The 21,361-nt window shown below is 37.0% G+C and overlaps 4 protein-coding genes and 1 pseudogene across 15 annotated transcripts; 3 read left to right on the top strand and 2 right to left on the bottom strand.

The window, feature by feature from the left end:
• The first annotated feature begins 309 nt into the window (after positions 1–309).
• On the top strand, positions 310–5,438 carry LOC129570030 (branched-chain-amino-acid aminotransferase, cytosolic). Its single transcript, XM_055449398.1, has 6 exons — positions 310–741; positions 2,216–2,556; positions 2,651–2,726; positions 3,928–4,471; positions 4,563–4,717; positions 4,786–5,438. The coding sequence occupies exons 1-6, from the start codon at positions 724–726 to the stop codon at positions 4,975–4,977; spliced, it is 1,326 nt and encodes a 441-aa protein (XP_055305373.1). The 5' UTR covers positions 310–723; the 3' UTR covers positions 4,978–5,438.
• Positions 5,315–10,540, bottom strand: LOC129570029 (uncharacterized). 12 transcript variants are annotated; one of them, XM_055449385.1, is made up of 6 exons: positions 10,045–10,540; positions 9,443–9,806; positions 7,087–8,436; positions 6,089–6,977; positions 5,778–5,993; positions 5,315–5,587 (listed from the first exon to the last, which is right to left on the bottom strand). In XM_055449385.1, exons 3-5 carry the CDS (start codon positions 8,434–8,436, stop codon positions 5,914–5,916), a joined length of 2,319 nt encoding a protein of 772 aa, XP_055305360.1. In that variant the 5' UTR covers positions 9,443–9,806; positions 10,045–10,540; the 3' UTR covers positions 5,315–5,587; positions 5,778–5,913. The 12 variants fall into 12 exon arrangements, with proteins under 12 accessions (XP_055305360.1, XP_055305368.1, XP_055305366.1 ...); XM_055449393.1 differs by having other exon boundaries at positions 9,443–9,754; positions 10,338–10,536; XM_055449391.1 differs by having other exon boundaries at positions 9,443–9,762; positions 10,341–10,536.
• Positions 10,541–10,558: 18 nt separating this feature from the next.
• LOC129570033 (decapping nuclease DXO homolog) lies at positions 10,559–12,180 on the top strand. Its single transcript, XM_055449399.1, has 3 exons — positions 10,559–11,237; positions 11,301–11,671; positions 11,757–12,180. Exons 1-3 carry the CDS (start codon positions 10,685–10,687, stop codon positions 11,976–11,978), a joined length of 1,146 nt encoding a protein of 381 aa, XP_055305374.1. The 5' UTR covers positions 10,559–10,684; the 3' UTR covers positions 11,979–12,180.
• A 3-nt stretch (positions 12,181–12,183) lies between these two features.
• Positions 12,184–13,465, bottom strand: LOC129570034 (DNA damage-regulated autophagy modulator protein 1). The gene is made up of 2 exons (XM_055449400.1): positions 12,684–13,465; positions 12,184–12,611 (listed from the first exon to the last, which is right to left on the bottom strand). The coding sequence occupies exons 1-2, from the start codon at positions 13,227–13,229 to the stop codon at positions 12,387–12,389; spliced, it is 771 nt and encodes a 256-aa protein (XP_055305375.1). The 5' UTR covers positions 13,230–13,465; the 3' UTR covers positions 12,184–12,386.
• A 2,112-nt stretch (positions 13,466–15,577) lies between these two features.
• LOC129570028 (phospholipid-transporting ATPase ABCA1-like) lies at positions 15,578–20,692 on the top strand (annotated as a pseudogene).
• Positions 20,693–21,361: the final 669 nt, after the last annotated feature.

Here is a 21,361-nt window from a genome sequence, read left to right as displayed (position 1 = left end):
TGTATCAGCACGTAAAGTGAAATGTTACAGCGAAAGGAAATAAAAAAAAGGAGCTTGAAAAATCCATACGGCACACAGACACCAGCCCAATGTCGGCATCGCAAGCATTTGCGTATGTCTTCGATGTGTGTTGTTTGATGAGAAAGACGAGAATAACAACAAATATGCGGTACAATTCAAATCGCCTGATCATCGTTTGTCGACAAGCACATCTACATCCATAGAACAAGCAAACACCGAAGCTGATTAGCGCGTATGTTTATTAAAAATGTTTCTCCTTCTGCTTCGGCTCGGTGTTTTTTCTGGGTTGTTTGTCGCTTGTCGCCATAAGGGTAACATACGCATTAAATACACGGCGATTCGATGCCTTTGAATTAGTTTCATATGATCGCTTGACCAGTAAGCACACGAGTAAAAATCTGATTTTCAACGCAAAACCAAAGGATACAGTTAAAAGTGACCGTTAGAAATAAATATCACATGTAACGTTGGCGACTAAATCAAATCGTTTTGGGAAATATCAATTATATTGTAGTTACGGACATTTTCAAGCTTATTCTCGACAAGTGAACAATAATTTTTGCATTTGAGTCAGTTTGACCTATAGACTTTTTTATATAAACCAATTTGGACTTTTAACGCGATCGAACTTTTTCGGAAAATCGAAGAAAATTCAAGTGACTTTCAAATCTAAGTTCAATTTTTGAAGAAGAAGTAGCAAAAATGGTTATACGGAGTAAGGTAAGGCACGCAACAACATTACAAACTGTGAAAAGTAAATAAATTGGGTCAATTGATTCAGAGAGAACTTTTGTCGCTTTTAAAAAACAATCAAACCGCTTCGGCAAACCTTAGACATATTTATATTTAATTAATTAAACGCGCTGAAACGTTTCGCATGTGCGGCATGTGTGTGTTCTGCGTGGCTGTGTCGTCGCGATTTAAAAATAAATAATTTGTACAGCCAGTCACGATCGTGAGCCACGAATTGTGTACGCCGCGAGAATTCGCGATTTGATCACGCAACCGACATGTATCAATATAGATACAAAAGGAAACTACCACGTTTAATGAAGTTTATGACAAAAAAACAAACCTGCAATAATGCAACATAATTTAATCTTTTAATTGTACGCATGAAATGTTGCCAATGAAAAACTACACATGAGCTCAGAAGCAATTCAAGAAAATGATCGAACATTCAAAAAAAAAAAATTCAAACAACACGTTGTTTATCTGAAGAAAAAAAAAAGAGTCATGTTTAAAAATCAAAAACACAATTTTACGTGAAGTCGTAGAGACTTTGGACGGACACAAAAAAAAAATTCCCAGCAAAAAAATGCTATGTGTTGCGATCAAGAGATAAAGGACATTTTGATGTTTTTCAATTCAATTATCAATGCTATCAATGCACTGCCAAAGAATTCAAATGAATTCATTAACGAAACGTTATCTTATCGCTCGAAATTTGTTTATCCACATTTCTAAATCAGTTGTGTTATTGATAACATGCCACAAGAAAAAATGACTGCGTACATGATAATCGATGTCGTCATGTGAACTTTCCTTCTTCCGACAGCTGACGCCAGTTTATTTTTTCAAATATGATCTTTTTCTGTCGAGGATGTCGACGCAAAAATAATCAATTAATTTATTAATTGAAAATAATAATATCCTGAAATTGACGCAGACGGTATTTTACGGAAGGAAATTTCGTTGAGATGACAAAACCATTTTACTATCGCAAGTGTTTAATGAACCCTTTTTCACTCTGTGACCTGAAGTAAATTCAATAGACAGCACGTAGTAATGCGATGCTTACAACGGAGACAAACACTTTTTTTCTGATTTGCACATGGAAGTTGCAAAAAATTGTTGTTCTTAAATTAATTTAATTTCTTTCGTGATTAATTTGCACTAAAGTTGTCTGACATTAGATTGTCGTTATCAGTGTTGCATAGCTAAACGCAAATTCAGTTGCTGAACTGAGCCTAAATAAAGTCAATACCTTACCAAAAAAGGACACGAATTCGTGTTAGATTGATAAAGATTTTTTTTCAATCATCCTTGACTGAACATAAAATTGGGGCATCTGGTTTTATTACACAAATATAACCCAAATCTGAAATATTTTTTTCTTTGTCTCTAGTTTGACATCTTTTGATCACACAGTTCATTAAAGCAAAAATAAAAATATATTTCAAACTCTTTACAGCCATTTTGTCGCCATGTGCTTCGAAACCAGCACAAATTCATGCACTTTTTGCAACGGCAAATTCGATTGTGCAGCACACGAATTGCACAACCACTCGAGAATGCCGTCGACTTCGACGACAACATCAAAGTGATTGACATTCCAAAAGCCTTCGAAACACAATCTCAACCAATCCAACATGAACCGGGCAATGGACAACTATTCTCAACATCAGATCTATACGTTCGATTGGCAGCACCACATCAACTTCATCCGAAACCAGACGCGGACGCTCTCATATTTGGCAAATCATTCACCGATCATATGTTGAAAATTTTCTGGCACAAATCGCTCGGCGGATGGTAATTCAAATATTCAGAATTTATATTTATTGAAAATTTAATTATATTTTAATTTAAAAATAAAATAAAACTTTTGAAAATAAAATATTTAAAGGCAAAAACCAGAAATCACCCCAATGGAAAACCTTGTAATTCATCCGGCCGCCAAAGTATTGCACTATGCTGTTGAGGTAAGCCATAAAATACTAGATAACAAATCACCTGACTTTTTTTGTAAACACCAATCGAAGAATTCACTTAGCCTAACGCAATCGGCATAAATAGTCAGATACCGCTGAAATTTAAAAGGAAAAAAGGCTCGATAATATGACGATCGTACGAGAGAATTGGCCTCGAAAAATTGTTTTCTTTATTCGATTCAGCTATTTGTGACAAGAGTCGCACGCGCGCAAGAGAGTTTAATGCTTGATTAAGTACTTCGGTGTTTTGATTTTTTCGCATACATCTGCCACAACAAATCTTGTTGATGGCTGTTTTTCTCAAGCGAAAAATGAATTTCATTCACTGTCAAGAGGTTATCTCGCTTTGATTCATATAAACATAGAATAAAATTATTTCGTGTTGCATTCTGCGACAAGCACACATCTTCAGCTCGACTCAAATGAGCATCGATGCAAATGGAAAGAGCTTACAATCGGGTACAAAAAAAAATCGGAGAAAAATGGTGATATTTACGTAGATCTATGTTATTGAATCGTGTGACGAGGCTGGTGACGTAGATCGTTTACTTTACGCATCAGGAAAAGATGATACATTTCGAGGAGCGCCATCATTAGAATTCTCTTATCATAATCATCTACTAAGGCTAAACAACAGATTCCGTTAATTCAATTGGAACTCTCGTTTGTTATTTTCACAATGGCAAATTGGAACTGGTTTTATCAATCGACATGCTCAATTAATACACCAAAACGCAAAGTGAACAAAATCGCAATTTTGAGGCTTGACAATCGAAAACAACAAGAAAACGGAATATTTTTTTCGTCAACAGTATCGATGAAGATGACGCAAGAGCAAATAGATTAAAGTAGGCTATCGCTGCAGCGAATACGCAATAGAACAGGCAATGACGAGAATGAAAATGTGTTTATTAGGCTGATACGGTCGAAAAGAATATCAGTAGAATTTCTCGATTTCGTTCTGGCATTTTCAAAGCTAATTCGATTCTATTTTTCCATCATGTTTCGAATGTCATTTTACTTGAATCAATGGCTTTGCCGCAGGATAATTTCAGTCAATAATTTCTTTATTTGTGGTTGAAACGTTCCGGGCACACTTAGTATTATCCTGCTTCAGAGCGATTGTTTCAATTGAATTCAACAATATTTGACTGAACCATCGATTCATTAATTAATAAATACGATTTTGCAGCTATTTGAAGGAATGAAGGCGTATCGTGGTGTTGATGGACGTATTCGTATATTCAGACCAAACATGAACATGAACCGCATGAACTTATCGGCTAAACGTTCCGGTTTGCCCACTTTTGATGGTGATGAATTTATCAAATGCATACAGCGGCTCGTATCAATCGACCAGGAATGGGTACCACACACAGAAAAGGCCAGTTTGTACATCCGACCCACTCTCATCGGCATCGATCCTACACTTGGTGTTGCCTCCTCCGATTCAGCATTACTCTACACAATTTTAAGCCCAGTTGGCGGTTATTTCGACAAATCGTCCAAAAAATCCCAAGCAGTATCCCTCCTGGCCGATCCACAGTACACAAGAGCGTGGCCCGGTGGTGTGGGCGATAGGAAAATGGGTTCAAATTACGCACCAACAATTCACGTACAAAAAGAAGCTAGTAACAAAGGGTTACAGCAAGTGCTGTGGCTCTACGGGCCGGAACATCAGCTCACAGAAGTCGGTACAATGAACATTTTCCTGCTATTCATCAATGAACAAGGAGGTTCGTTGTAATTTTTTCACATTTTTTTCTATTTTCGATAAATCTTGCTTTTTCGAAATTCTAACTTACAAATTTATTTGTCTTGAAATAGAACGAGAACTGATCACACCTCCACTGAATGGGTTGATTTTGCCTGGAATAACACGAGACTCTATTTTACATTTGGCCAAACAATGGAATGATTGCAAAGTAACTGAAGGTACAATTACGATGCAAACTGTCTGCAAACTAATCCAACAAGAAAGAGTAAGTTTACACATTCATGATTTCAATTGAAAACGGCGTGTCTAATGGAAATTCTTTTTACTTCGTAGCTATTGGAAATGTTTGGAGCTGGTACAGCCTGTGTCGTTTCACCAATCGAACGAATTCAGTATTTGGGTCAAGATCTACTTATACCAACAATGGAACAAGAGAAGCCAATGTTCGGACGGATCAGAGATACGCTGACAGCCATCCAATATGGCAGAATCGATCATCCATGGGCAGTTGTAATTGACAATTAATTGGTTGTGTTGATGTGAGCATTGTTCAAATTTCTACAGGAAAATATGAGCAAATGTTCTCGTATTCAAAATACTTACCATCGATCACCATTGTTGCCGGTTTTTTTTCATTGAAATTAAGTCCATTGAAAACTTCGTTTTAAAAGAAGACAAATCCATATTGCACTACGCATAGCGTGAGAAAGTTTCATGACTCTGAAGTGTTCATTCTGTGTTTTCTATATTTCAATAATTATCTCATGAATGAGAGAGTGTTTTCACTTTTGAAATGCAGAGTTATGTTCTTTGCACGTTTATGGTATACGAAATTTTAAATAAAGAAAACTCTCATGCGAATCTAATAAATCTCATGGAAACCATTGACATATTTATTATTATGAAAATTAATTGTAAACAAATATGAATCAAACAAATGTACAACTCTATTCTAAACGTGACAATAAAACTAAGCCATTCACAAATGAGTTTTTTTTATCCAAAACAATTGTCTTTCTATTATTGGCATTTTATTTATTTATTTCGTGTCTGGAGATCATATTCAATAAATTGATTTTCCTCATTATTCACGAAATTGATATCACAAATAAATTCTGCAGCTCTTATTACCCATCTAACAATTATCAACCCAAATACATCCGATTCCAGGCACATTTCCAAGGTTGAATACGGGGATAGATTTAACCGTAGAAGTAACCGTAATAGTGATCCAATTGTGCATGGAATGAATGGAGAAAAAATTGCATAAAATTAGCATCAATACATTCAATACTCTTATTTCAATTGGAAAACAATTTACTTACATGGGTACTTCTGGCCTCCTTAGATAAGTATGTACGCCTACTATACCACAACAATCAGGCATAGCGGAAATAACATAATGTTATATTTTAATTTTTAAATTATTCAATGTGAATGGCGTGAAATACATGAAGCTGGTTAGTTGTTGACAGCAGCTCGCTGGTTGGATGGCCTCTGCAATGTTTCGGGTAACGTGTACCCAAACAAGTCATAGTGTCCTTGAAAATCATACAAGAAAACAATGAATGATATGTAAATAAAGCACTGCACCTCACATCACATGCAATTCAATCAATATATTATGAGCACTTACCTTTGATCAGGATACATTTTGCAGCGGCTATGTCGCGATGCCATGTCGTCTTGTGTACTCGTGGCTCGACAACTCCCATCTCACCGGCTGAATTGAATTTCACGTATTCCACGATTTTACTAGACTCATTTACATGCCATGTTTTGTGGTAGATTGCCACTTTTGGGAGTAATTCTGGGTTTAGTTGATCTGGATGTGGGACATCATTGCCAACCGCTGGATTTCCGTTGCCCTCTTCCGCTTCTTTCTCGAGCAAAAACAGTTTCAGCTTCTCGTGCCTCATCTTTCGTTTGTTGACCTTGCACACGATCATTGATGGCAGCATTGCTTCTACCAATTTCGGCCGACAATCATGGCAGACTTTGAAGCGATGTCGTTTCGTGCGTCGATCAAAACGGCCGAAGCACTTGGCGCATGTTTGTGAAGTGTAATACTCGTCGACCATATTAGACACACAACCACGACACTTTTTGTAGCTTCGTATCATTTTCCGATTGCCCGGGCAACGCAGTGACTTTTTGATGCCGATGGGTGAACTGGGCGACATTTGAGCAGCTCCGAAATGCATGAGTGTTGGCTGATGGTTGGTCAACATTCCGGCTATGCTATCGGTCACACTGTTTGCTCGAACATACTTGTCAAAGTTGAGTCTCGTGTATTTGTCTGTCGTATACACGGCAATGCCACGTTCCGTCATTTTGAGTCGATGCCGAATGTAGTTCTGCCAGTGCCTACCCAATGGCGATGGCATCACCGGATAGAGCGCACGATTTTCACGATCCTGCCTCTCTACCTTGACAAAGTCTTTGGTCCACCGCTTTCCCTGTCGATTTCGAACCGTTTGCTTCGTCCAGTAATGATACTGTTTGCTGCTGATTGTGTAGTTCGCCTAACAAAAAACGAAACAAAACAGAACAAAGAAACCGTTTAGATAAAAATGACAATGACAATGGCATAACTTTGGTTTATCAAATGAACAATGCACGCATATTGTTTACCTCTTTGCCAGTTTCGATGTTATGTACCGTTGTTGCGTTCCACGTATTCACACCCGGATCAGTTGCACCTTCATTGACAAACTTTTTGTAGTTTTGAACAATGGCCTTTTTGTCAACTGGTTTCAATTTCGTTTTGTCAATATCGAATTGTAGCGATACGGCCTGTCCATTCGAGAGAATTCGGAAACGGAACTTTTTTCTACTGCGACCGAGATGATAGATTTTCCGCATATCGAAGTATTGGCCCCAATAATACTCCTTTTGTTTTCTGAACTCGTCCTCTGTGATGTTAAGTGGTACGATTCCAAGTTGACGCAACAAAGAGTACAATGTTCGATTGTCCAACGTGTAGTGGGTACGAGTGAAACTGCAAATGGGAATCACTGCCAGATTTTTCACTCTCGGCGGCCCTTTCTCAATGTACTCATTTCCATTTTGGCCTCGATCTGTCGGCTGCTGCCAAGTGCACGGACGGTGATTTCGACGTCGGCATCGTTTCAGCTCTTCAAACTCTTCGCGTTGGCATCGGCGTTCTTCACGATATTCCTCGCAGGTGTTGAAATCATCAATTTTCCGCTGGAGGGAAATCCAGAATGCGATGCTCTTGAACCAGTCCTTCCCATTTGTGAATAGGCCGATGTTGTTGTCTGGTATGTCCCACCAACTGTTCTTCGTGACCATTCCAATCAACAACGTACGCCGCTCACGTTTGGCAACATCATCCATGCCATTGATTGTGATATCGTCATTGCCAAAAATTGCCAAACTAATCACACGGTCGATGTCAGCCTGTTCGTATCGAGCAACCAACGAAGATTCGAACACTTTTACACGCAGCCATTCGCGCAGGCGTTTCTTGCTATGCGTCTTCAAGTTGTTTTTTACGTTCGTTATGTACGTGTCAATCAAATCATTCATTGCATTGCCGAAATAGTCTGCGTTGGGCCAAACGACTCGATGGCTATCGTCCAGCTGATGCACCATTTTACGAAATTCCGGCGGCATTTTCTTCTTCTTGTAAATATTTTTCTTGAGCACACCAAAAAAACACGACCGAATCACCTTTTCGCCATTCTGTTCAAAAAATCCTTTGTCATTGTCGTCGAATGCGCGCTCACAACGGAACAGGAACAACTGCGAGGCGAGTGCACAAATTTTCGTTGCCATTATTGATCTGTCGGGGATGGCTGCAATCAACAAGTCACGGTATTCCGGCCGAAGAATGGCACGCAACTGCGTTTTGATGGTTCTTATGCCGGAATCCTTTTCTTTTTCATCCTCCTTAATCACGTCCCCAAGCACTGCAATTGGCTTCCCCTTCTTTCTTGTTTTTTTTCGCTGGTAGCCCATCTGTAAGAGAAAAAAACAGAAAAAAATGAGGAAAATTAATCAGATATGATGTATTTTCTACCTAAAAACATTGACTAAATTACTTAAATTGAAAAAAAAAAGAAAAGAAAAACAATCACTGTGAATCGAACAGTATGCACAACAAATGATTTGCCTTTTCAAATGCTCAGATCAATATGAATGTGCAACCGGCATCAGTTTAAACTGATTGACGAATTGTGCACAATTGTGCTGATAGTGCAGAAAAATCGAACGAAAAAAAAATTGATCTCAGCTAAATGAGTTCTAAGAAAAATCGACAACGAAGCCGGGTGGTGGTGCTGTCACATTTATGGATACCTCCGATGAGATTTTATTTTTCTTGGAAAAATGGCGGAGGACCAAATTGTATACAATGCACAACGAATCGTCTGGCAATCGAATGAACAAGAGCAAAAAACAAATAAACATGCACCGACCACGAATGCTAATATGCGACGAGCGACGAACACTTGAGGGAAGAAACATGATTTTTTTTGTTACTTTTTATTGCTTCACGATTGAGACAGAGTTCGGATAAATGTGCTGTTGAAAATATGAGAAGCCAAAAGTGAAGCGGTTTTTTTTTCGGCCCGAGACAGCGTACAGTGCTACTGTGATTTGGCGAATGTTCCGTTATTGAAGAGACACAGCACAAGCACGTGCAACGACACAAGGGAAAAAAAACCGGCAAAATTTCGCGAACAATCGAATTCTGACAACATTTTTTCAAAAGTCTACGCGGATTTTTGGTGGAATAGGAAAAGATTGAATTTGATGCGCGTTTTTTTATCGATAAAATCTAAGTTGTCGTTGATGACAATCGGAAAAATTCTTGTTAGTGATATGAACACTTGAGCAAACACAGGACAAAAAAAAATCTTACAAAACACGAGAATTTCTACAAATTTTCACTATGATTTTGAATTTCTTTTATTCTGTCGATAAAATTCGGTCGATCGATTGAAAAAAATGGGTAAAAACTTACTCGTTAGACTTTTTTCACGTTCTTTTGTCGATTGAACACTGTCGATTTGATCGAATGATAATTTTTTCCTTCTAGCTCGGTTCACGTTCAAGAAGCAAGTGAACGAGTCGCTGTGTTTGCAACGTATTGGAAACTAATTCTCGTCTCGTTGTATTAGTATTTTTGTGAGCTAGCACAAATTTTATGCAGCTCTTATTACTTATTGATTTTACAAACGATAACCATTCGGTTCCGCCGCTTATTTCATGTGTTCATTAGAAACCCTTAAATCTCTTATGCTTTGTTTGCTATTATTTTCTAATGGCTTGTATGCTGATGTACTGAGATCAATGAGTTTTTTTGCGGTTTGAGAAAATCTGTTCTACTTTTTGGTTTATTGAATCAGTCATCGATTTGTTAAAATCAATTCGCCTCATAAGAAATTCTAGGAAGCATTGAACCGTAGAAAACAATTAAATCCAAAATTTCTAATTAAAAAGAAATCTAATCAAAGTCAAGTACTTGCTGATCAAATCCCTCAAACAACCGAATCATATTTTAATCGTTTTTAATCAGAAATTTGGAATTTCAATCTAAATCATTTTCTACGATTCATTGTTTACTAGAAATTCTTATGCAGTAAATCAAATTGATTGTGATGAAATCAATGGCTGATTCAATAAACCGATGAGTAGAATGGGTTTCCCTGAATGTTGAATTGAACAAATATCTACGAAATTGCACTTGACAAAACAATTTTTCAGATCAGTCTCGTAAACAATACTTGGAAATCTTAGTAACATTTGTGACAAACAAATAGTAAACTTTGCATTCGGAATCTATGATTTCGCACGAATTATTTACTTGATATTTTTTTCCAATCCAACAATCAAATGCAAGAGAAACAATAAGTTACAACGATCGACAATTGAGACAATGTGGAAATACACATATTTTTTTCACTTTAAAATCATTTCATTTGAATGATAATTAATATTCGCTTATATTATTTAATTTATATTGATGCAAATGGAGCAAAACTTTAGATAAACTCATCGAATCGTTTTGCATTTGCAAAAAAAATAATGGATCAAATTATAATATTCAGTTTTATTCCAATGTCTAAGGAGGGTGCGTTCCTACAATTGAACCATGTTACTTCCAGTGAATGTGACGTTTTCACAATTTGACAGAAGTCTACGCTCTATGGTAACATAAATCTTCCGAATAAAATAGACGTGAGAACAGTGTTTACAAAACAAAATGCAATCGTCAGTAAAAAATACTTATTTATCACCGCAAAATACTAAAAATCCTCGGCACTTTCCATCAATATCGCAACCGAAAATAGTGGGCTCCTTCAGTTTGAACGAAAACCGCGAATATTTTCCCGACGCTCGGAATTGCAAATATGTTTACAGGAATTATAATCAATCGAATGGAATTTATTATGATTTGAATGAAGGAATCGAAAATGTGATTCGCAAGCCAGAATCGTGCACTGATGAAAAAGTCACCCATCTCTTGGAATTCATATTGCGCAACAGGCAACAATTAAGACAAGAAACAACACGAGATGATGGGAATAAGATTTTATCGGCAGACTTTGTATGCTTTCGGGGATTGTTACGTTTGATTATGTGTACGCCGTATGAACGAAGAGATGCGTGGATAATTTTAGCAACAAAATACAAAGGTACCATTTATTTATGCGCTCGCGACACTGAAAAACAAATCCAAGAACGAAATAATCAAACTGAAGCCACTAAACGAATTTTGTCATACGGTTTCAAATTTGAACAATACATTTTGACAGGTAAGAGATGGGAATAAAAGGAAAATGACAATTACTAATCGATTTTGTTTGTTGTAATTTTAGATAAGCCATCTGAAAAACCACCAACAAATGTGGCTGTCAATGAGGCCGAGGAGTTCTGCTGTATGTTCTCTACAACATTGAATGGACAACGAATTTTGTACGGCGCTGAAATGGATGGAATCGAAAGCGATGATACGAACGATTTGGACCACGTTGATCTCAATCAATTTAAATTTGTTGAATTAAAGGTCAAGCTACGCGAACAAAATCATAGACAAAAGCAGAACTACCATCGATTCAAGCTACGTAACTGGTGGTGTCAAAGTTTTTTGGTCAATATCAAAAGGATCATCGTGGGAACGAGGACTTCTGATGGAATTGTAAATGAACTGTCGACAGTTGATGTGAGAGATATTCCGAAACAGTGCCAAGTAATGCAATTCAATTTTCTGTATTGAAAATCAATTTCTTCATGGCCGTCGTGAAAACTAAAAAGACCTTTTTCACTTTTTCTAGAGTTATTGGTCGCCTTCTCTGTGCATGGAGTTTTGCAGTCAGTTCCTGAAATATGTGGCAAACGAGATGAACGTAGTAAATAGCCCGTATGATGTATTCCGTTTTGATTTTGATCCCACAAAGTCTGAATTCGTTTTCATGGAAACGTATAAAAAACAGAATGAATTCAGCTTCTTGCCAGAGTGGTACATAAAAGAAATGGAATCATTTGAAGCCGAATGATTCGTGGGCGATATCGAAATTTTTATCGCATCTCCCTCACACGCATACGCTCATTCTCTTTAAACAAAATAATCAGCGTGGGTACTAGTAATCACGTCCAATGTTTAACGGAAGTATTTTTTTTCCTAAAAGGCGATAAAATGTGAGAAAGATGAAATAACAAAATAAACTCTCCCAGAATCAATCATTTTCATGAAACACATAATTTTGTCTCTAAATCCGATTTTATTGAGATTCAAATTAAAATACATTAAAACAAAAGCCAATGCGCTTAGTTGTATTGATGTATATTTGGTGTTTTCAAGTAAGTTCAACAACTAAATACGAACTAAAATACTTGTTCATGTCACATTGGGATCGCAATTGGAAATTAATTCAGTTGCTTCGGAAGATTGGATGTCTAGATGGCTAGGCATTTTCCTCATTTTGACTTGATTGAATGTTTACGGTATCAAATCCATCTATGTCCAATGGCGGGTGATCAATCGATATTAATTTGAATTCATCAGTGAATGACAGAATGTAGAAGCAGAAGATTGTCGCAACGATCCATTCGGATATTGAGCTAGCAACATGGTACTTCCAACCACCATCCGACGGATACCATTTCCTCGGGTCCTTTCCATTGAATAACTGAAGAAATTTAAAAGAAATTCAAAAAGAAACTCAATTGTTATAATGAAAAGTTGAAAATAAAAAACTTACAATATGTGAAATGACTCCTGTAACAGCAACCACTACGAAGAAAATGGTACACAAAACGGCCAGTCCGAGTCGAGCATGTGCCAGTCGTAGCGATCCAACGTACGGGTGAATGTTGTAGGTGAGGTAAGCTTGCATCCAGAAATACGCCGTTCCAAGACCAAAACAGTTTAGAGCGCCAATGTAATGCATAATGCGAACATTTGTTTCCTGGAAATTTGCAACGATACTACAACCTAGGCACGATCCAATACCGAGCCACATTGCGACTATATTCAATTTAGCTGAAGTTTCCATTAGATTTGGATGATGGTAAATCAACTGCTCGATTTGACGGTATCGGATGTAAACAACGATACCTAGCAACACGCAGCCAATGTTTATGAATTGACCGAAAACGCATGACTCGGGAGAGTATGTGGCTGCATCGCTAATGTATGGAATATCCGGTACGATATGACCTTCTAAAATCGCCGCGATATACGTGCAGATGAATGTGATTTGGAATAACAAAAACACCGCAATTGGAAATAAGAACACTTTTGACATGTCTAGTCTATGAGTGACTTGAGATTTTCCTTCGATTTTTTTAAAGTAATTCTATGATATAACGTTATTAACACATTTACTTATGAAGTAACTTAACAAACTCTCAGTGAAATACTTGAAAAAAGTTTTTTATTTCACGCTAAACGAATGCGGTGCACATCCGAGATAATACCATTCCGATAAAATTTCAGATTAAAATACAACTTGCGTCTTCTTATGAAAAGCAATAATTACTCATCAATTGGCAAAATGTGTCAAATACCGAACTTTGAAACTACTGTAAAAAACCAAAACAAAGTAAGAAACGTCATTTTTTCCAACTATTCCAGATGTCATTCACTCTTAATCGTATACGCCGTACAACAGTATCTTCCATTGGAAGTGGCGCGCATATTTTGAATGGAATTTTAAAAATTAAATGAAAATATCAAGACAAACATATCATTTCATTTCAATAATATTAATTAAAAAAATCAATTCATCTGACCTTAAGGTTCTAGTTTTATTCCAGTTTGATTCAGATAAGGCACACAATTGGGTCCATTTTCGATATCCAACAATATATTTTGGGAATGTTCATATTATTTCTTTATAGTTCAATGAAATGGGTGTACCTTGCGTTGATTGGAAATCCTGTTGCGGTTTATTTAGGCCGATTGTTTATTTTATGCTGAGTGAATTTTGAGTTTAACACGCTTTAGAATCTACACGGAACATCTCTAGATGAACCGACGACTAACATGGACCCAGCTGCCAAACGGAAGGTGTGGACTTTACTCTCCAAAGCTCGTCTTACAGGAAAAGCAATCGTTCTATCATCACACAGCATGGAAGAATACGAGGCTCTTTGTACTCGCTTGTCAATTATGTTTAACGAAGAATTTAAGTGATTAGGCTCCACGCAACTATTGAAGAACAAATTCTCCAAAGGATTTTGAATAAAATTCAAAATGCTCGAATTGATTCTGAAGCGAAAAATCATCATGGAAAAGGCGAAACCAATGCTATCCATCAGTCAATCTTCACTTGACCAGGTGTTTTTGTCACTCACAAAATATCAACAATAAAATGATCGAAACCAAAAATACGCGCTTATCATTATGAATAATTTTTCCAATAATTTTTTTTTTCATTTCTTCGACAACTTTAACAACGAAAACTTGTCCGATCGCACAAGCATGAAAATGGTCTTTAGTAGGTGTTGATCGTATACCATTTCTTTAGCGAAATCAAATGAATCTTCATACACTCTGTCACACACACTTGAGCTACGCAACTTCATTAAAAACAAAGACAACTATTTTGAATCAATAATACACTTGATTCCGACTATAGCCCTACGAGTGTGAGCGTTGAAGTTTTTACCCAATAAGAATATTTTTCCATTTGATTGATTGAAGACACAATGCCTTCTCAATCATCGTCAATCCTGAACAATTTTCGCTGTAACGAAGTATGCTGCGATTTTCACACAACATGTACACATTTTAAGACTAATGATATTTCAATCGCATTGCCATTGCTTTGTTGGTGTTTTTTTTTCATTTAAATTTAGCACTCATTTGTTTTAATTCTGGAAAGAAACATTTGGTTATCTTTTACATTGTTTCGAAAAGTAGTTCGTTCTTTGAATTTGCACAGAAACTTCGGAATCAACTTCCAACAATAGCAAAAAAGTTTTTCATTGCGAATGAAGTGGTTTAAAGGGCCAACCAAACAGAGCGACCATGTGCTGGAGCCATGTGAGGAGTCCTCAAAATGTGGAACATTTGTGATTCTGTTGTGGAAGAATTTTGCCGTTCAATTTCGTCATCAAAATAGAAACTTTTTCGAGATATTGATATTCATGACCTTCGTTTTGCCGTTGTGCATGGTTCTGGTGCCGAATAGAAGACTATCGACTCTTACACCATTTGAGATAAATTCGCTAGACTACCTACGGTAAGTGATGTCAATAACGAAAAATAATGAATTTGGCATTGAACATTTTTCGAATGTAAAGATTTTCACAAAAAAGTCAGAATGGTACACCCATCAACGAATGGAAATTGGTTTATTCGCCGATGAACGATGTCCTCCAAACACTAATGACTTCAACCATAGAATTATTACATTTGGGCGGTGTAGTTGCGGTTAATAATTCTGCGCAAATTGAACAAGCTATGAATGCTGGCAATAGTAGTGAAATACTCTTGGCTGGAATAGAATTCAATCATTCATCGGTGAGCACTTTTTCGTACATTAAAATAAAAAACTGAAGATCATTATCCTGTTCTAAAAGTAGAATATCCACTGCCAACAGAATCTATCGCAACTTCCTGCGAACCTCGATTATAATTTGCGGCTTCCAAGCGAACCCCGATTTGAGCACGATAACAAAAAACCGTATTACTATCGCGAAGGATTTTTGCCAATACAACATGCCATTGCGCGTGCTTTCATCAAGCAAAACCGTATAAATGGGCCAGACGATGATAATTTGCCCGAGATTCTAATGCATCAATACCCAGATATAATTGATAAATTTGACACTGAGTGGCTCGGAAACCTCTTTGGCATATGTTTGCTTGTGGCTTTTTCCGTCTTCATTATGAACACAGTCACCCATATTGTGATGGAGAAAGAACGACAATTGAAAGACGTGTTACAAATCATCGGAGTGTCAAGTAGTTTGTACTGGGCTAGCTGGTGTGCACGCACAATGATTTATTTGATCGTTTCAAGTACGATAGTGGTAATTTTGTTGAAGGTAGTCTTTCAGTTCAATATTTTCGAACATTCTGGATGATCATCACTTGTGTCAATAAACACTCTTTTTTTTAGATAAATCTACATTCGGATATATTTGTGCTCTGGGTGTTTCTGTTCGTTTACACTATCTCAATGACAACCTACTGCTTCATGCTTAGCGTGATTTTGACCGAAGCAACCATAGCCGGCCTTGTAGCGGTATTCATATGGCTTATTTTATACATCCCGTATGTGTTATCTCGCACAACAACAACAACATTGACAACCAAATGGATAGCATGCATTTTCTCGAATACGGCAATGGCCCACGGATGTCGACTGATTATGGAATTCGAGAATATAAAAAAGGGAATACAATGGTCTGATTTCTGGGCATCAGCTTTAGCCAAAGATGATTTATCACTCGGTATAACTATTTGCTATATGCTGGGATCATCCCTCTTCTATTTGATAGTTGCTCTCTATGTCGACAAAATGTTGCCAAACATGTTTCGACAATTCTGTGTTCCATTCTGCAAAAAATGCTGCAAAAACGTTACACAAACCGACTCCATATCATCGAACCCGAACTTTGAAGCCCAACCAAATCTTCTCGCAAAAATCACGGTAAAACACTTACGCAAAGTTTATTCCAACAAAACGGTTGCTGTTGATAACTTGACGATGAGAATTTTCTCCAACCAAATCACAATTTTGCTTGGTGATAATGGAGCTGGAAAATCGTCGTTCATCTCAATGTTAGCTGGCATAAATGCCCCCACATCAGGAAATATCATCGTAAACGGATACGACATACAGAAGAATCTTCAAAAGGCCCGACAGTCGATGAGTTTTTGTCCACAACAGAACATCGTGTATAACGAATTAACTGTGCACGAACACATCCAACTCTTTAGCCGATTGAAAGGAATGCCCAAGAAGGAAATTGAAAAAGAAGCAATTTACTATACCAAGCTAATGGGAATGGAGCAACACATCGACAAACGGGTCAAATATTTGTCCGGTGTAATGAAACGGAAACTTTCCATTGCAATCACTCTGTGCGGTAAATCAAAGGTGATACTTTGCGATGAGCCGACTCTGGGGTTAGTTCCACCGGATCGCTATGCTATTTGGGATCTATTACAAAAAGAAAAGAAAAGCCGAACCATTCTGTTGACAACAAGTTTGATGGAAGACGCAAATATTGGCGATCAAATCGCAATAATGGTCGAAGGAAAGCTCAAATGTGGCGGTACACCTGTATTTTTAAAAGAACGCTTCGGAAGCGGTCGTTATCGGTTGGTTTGCGACAAAGATAATGAATGTGTTCCAGATGCTGTTGTTGAAGTTCTACGACAATTTATTCCTGATATTGATATCCATGACGACACTCCGAACCAATTAGTGTATATTCTACCGCTTGAGCATGTGGATAAATTTGAAAAACTGTTTGAGCGGTTGGAAGACAAGCAACAAAATCTCGGTATAAGTCGCTTCAGTGTTTTTTCAACACCAATGGAGATGGTGTTTGGAAAGATTGCGTCCAATTCGATGATTCTATTAGAAGAAAGAAGCAGCAGATCAACAAAAGCTCCAAGGATTGGCCCAAGAGTCACGCCAATCGTAAATTATCCAGACTCTAGTACCATTTCATTGCTACGTGGCTGTAGATTGTATGTGAATCAGTGGCATGCTATGTTCAGAAAACGATTCTATTGTTGGTTACGTAGCCGAAGTTTTTTTTTGCTGCAAATTCTGATTCTGATCGTGTCCATCATGCTTACCGCTTTACTCACCGATCCAGAACAGTTTCATCCTAAAAGAGAAATCGATTTAAGTCAATACGGAGAAACGGTCACTTTGCTCCGATATCCAACGAAATCCAATGACATCACCAATAAGTAAGTTTAATCAATAAAAAAAATTATTATTTAAACGGAAATTAAAGAAAAAAACCAATGTAAAACGTATTTAAATTTTAGAACCTTCCAAGAATATGAGAGAATCTTCAAGAATTCCACCGCTACATTGAACGTAGTCAAAAACATTTCAATCGATGAGTATTTCCAAGAACAGACTAAGAACAATTTTGCAGAAGTGTATACCCAGTACTTAGCTGGCATGTCAATGAGCAATGCCAGTGAAATTCATGCGTGGTTCAGCTTCAAAGCGACCGATCCATCGGCAGTATCGCTCAACTTGGTACACAATGCTATGGTGAAGGCGAGGCTTACAGCCGATCACAGTATCAGAGTGTTTGATTTTCCACTGCCAATCCGCGAATATCCACGAGTGGATTACCAAAGGTTTCAAAATATTATGTATATTGAACCAATGGTAATAGTTCTCTCAAATGCCATTTCAATCGTATCCTCGTTCTACATAATATTTTACATACGAGAACGAGTGTCGAAAGCAAAACTATTGCAGATTTCCAGCGGAATAAGTTTGTGCATATTTTGGGTTGCATCGTTTTTGTTTGACTTTGCTACGTATATGTTGACGATATTCATTACAATAATTATATTAGTCGTGTGTCACGAACAACATTGGTCCACAGCCGAGGAGTTGGCGCCGGTGCACTTTGTTCTGTTCACATTTGGTTTTTCGATGTTGCCGCTGACATACATTTTGTCATTCCTATTTTCAAACACTTTGATTGGATTCATAAGCATTGCCGCACTTACCATATTAACAAGTAACCACGAATTCCAAAATGAACACAATCATACAGAATATTTCCTAAACGGACTTTTTTTTGTTAATTCTTCGGTATATTTATGCATAGAAAATCTTTTCGCAATATTAATGCTGCAAACATCAAATGAAATGGCGAGGCAGTTCTTCCTTATTTTACCACACTATGCTCTCTATCACAGTCTCGAAAATTTGAATCAAGAAAGTAAAAGAATCACTAAAAAATTTCATTGAATTTGATATACAAATCTTATTATTTCTGCTTAAATTTTCAGAAAAAAACGTCTACACATGGAGTGATCCAGGGATTGGACGGAATTCGACGTATATGTTTGTTTCAGGTGTCGTGTTCTTTGCAATTCTCTTCGTAATCGAGTACCGCGTGTTTTCAAAAACAGCTCATCATGTCGCTAGCCTTGGGAAAAAAGTGAGAAAGAGCAAAAAAGACTTGCCCGCTGCTGACAATGTGGATGACGACAGTGATGTTGAAGAGGGAAAACGAAAAGTTGACGCACTCACTTCGGCAGATTTACATTTCAGTGATTTAGTTTTACGGAAGTTATCTAAATTTTATGGAACACAATTCAGCGTGAATAAAATATCCGCCGCTATCAAAAGGTAGTAACCAACTATTTCCATTCACCATTTAATACGTTGAATTGATGAAACAATAATGTTGATCATTTTTCACATAAAGCCGAATGTTTCGGCATTCTCGGCAGCAATGGAGCTGGCAAAACGTCTATCCTCCAAATGCTCGTGGGTGATAAAGCAATTTCAAGTGGTGATGCATTTGTTCAAGGCTTCAGTTTGAAGACTCAGATATCAGAAGTGAACAAATCGATTGGATACTGTCCACAGTTCGATGCATTATTTGAAGAATTGACTGCATCCCAAACTCTTGAGATCTTTGCCTCAATTCGAGGAATCCATAGCAAAGATATTAGAGGTTTGGGTGAATTACTTGCGAATGAATTGGACTTCAAGGAAGAGCTTCACGAACGGATCGGAAAACTTTCCAAGGAGCACAGAAAAATGATTGGCATCGCGGTGGCTTTGATTGGAAATCCAGTGGTGATCCTTCTAGGTTATATGCAAGAGTTGTTTGTTGTTTTGATAATAATATTACATCATTTGCACCACCCTTTTTAATACTCTAATAATTCATTAGATGAACCAAGCGTCGGACTGAATCCAAAAAACAAGACAAATCTGTGGAGACTGCTATCGAAAGTTTGTAAGTCGGGAAAATCAATTTTACTATCATCGCGCAACGTGGATGAGTGTAATGCGCTGTGTACCCGCTTAGCAGTTATGATTAATGGAGAATTTAAATGCATTGGTCCGACACAAAATCTGGAAAATAAGTTTTCCGATGAAATTCTCTTGATCATCAAAATGAAAGAAACCGTTTTGGTCGAGTATGTATTTAAAATATCAGTCGTTTATCTACGATATTTCATTGAATCCGATTAATTTTATTCATTTTTAAAATCATTTTATCACCATTCATTATTGTTTTCTAAACTATTGTAAATAGCGCTGAAACGCGAAGCGATGAAGTTGCGAAGATTAAAGAAGCCATAAATCAAAACCTCCCCGATGCTGTTTTGAAGTAAGTACCGATATTCGAAGCAAAATCGATAAATTATTTATTATCATACGTTATTGGGCTAATAATAAAATATCCTTGCAGCGAAGAATACCAAGGACATTTGGAATATTTAACACCCTTAGCTGAGATGAAATGGTCATGGATGTTCGGTTTTATGGAATCGGCTAAACAAACGCTGTCGATTGAAGATTACTTCATAAGTCAAGTGTCACTTGAGCATTTATTTTTGGCGGTTATGAAATATCAACGATAAGCCTATAGAATAAATGTCGTTTCACATTTAAAAAATCATGTACGTCATTTATCAGTGAAGTGGATTAGTCATATCGCGTTTAATTTTCTACGTCATATTTTTTCCGATTTCTCTGTTTATTATCATTTACTGTAAGGCCATGAAATCAATTACCTTTTACGCCTCCTGAACGCGAACTGTAATTTTTTCTGGATCAATGAAATTCACAATGAATAAACTTTTTTTTAAATTGACATTTTGCCCCAGATATTTGCCATTAATGTTCAGATTTTAATTGCAACACGTGCATTTCCAGCAAATGATCGTAATATTGCACATGCTTTAGGGTCAAAAGCGTAAGAGCATAAAAATCAATTGCGAGTGGAACATGTACCGTATAGAATAATCAATTGGAACATGCATCATGATTTTCTCACAGATAATTGATTGAAAGCGATTAAAGCTACGCGTGTTCAAAGACTTGATATCAACAGCGTAAATCAAGTGCACACAAAGTTGATTTTAGCCTGGAAGTACGTTTCAAATAATTCATACTAATTGCACTCGGAAAATGGAAAAACTTGCACATCCATCGAGTTTGGTGCGCAAAGATGTATATTACAAAAGGTTACAAGACATTTAGTTGCTCACAAACCATTGTAGAAATCTAATGTCTTTAGCACACCTCTGTTGTTCTACTTTATAGAGACGGGAAATTAGATGTAAGAAATTTAATCAATATTCAATACCAATAAAGTGTACAGCTCTTTATAAAACGAAGTCATCTTTAATGTTCTGCTCGTCATTCGAAGAGAAGAAGACATTAGTGATTGATTTTGTGTTATTGTACTTCAT

This window comes from Sitodiplosis mosellana, unplaced genomic scaffold (assembly GCF_009176505.1).
Source record: "Sitodiplosis mosellana isolate CC-2019 unplaced genomic scaffold, AAFC_SMos_1.0 Smas_scaffold_47, whole genome shotgun sequence".
Lineage (NCBI taxonomy): Eukaryota > Metazoa > Arthropoda > Insecta > Diptera > Cecidomyiidae > Sitodiplosis > Sitodiplosis mosellana.
Note: the sequence above shows the minus strand (reverse complement) of the source record. Positions and strands in the feature narration are given on the sequence as shown.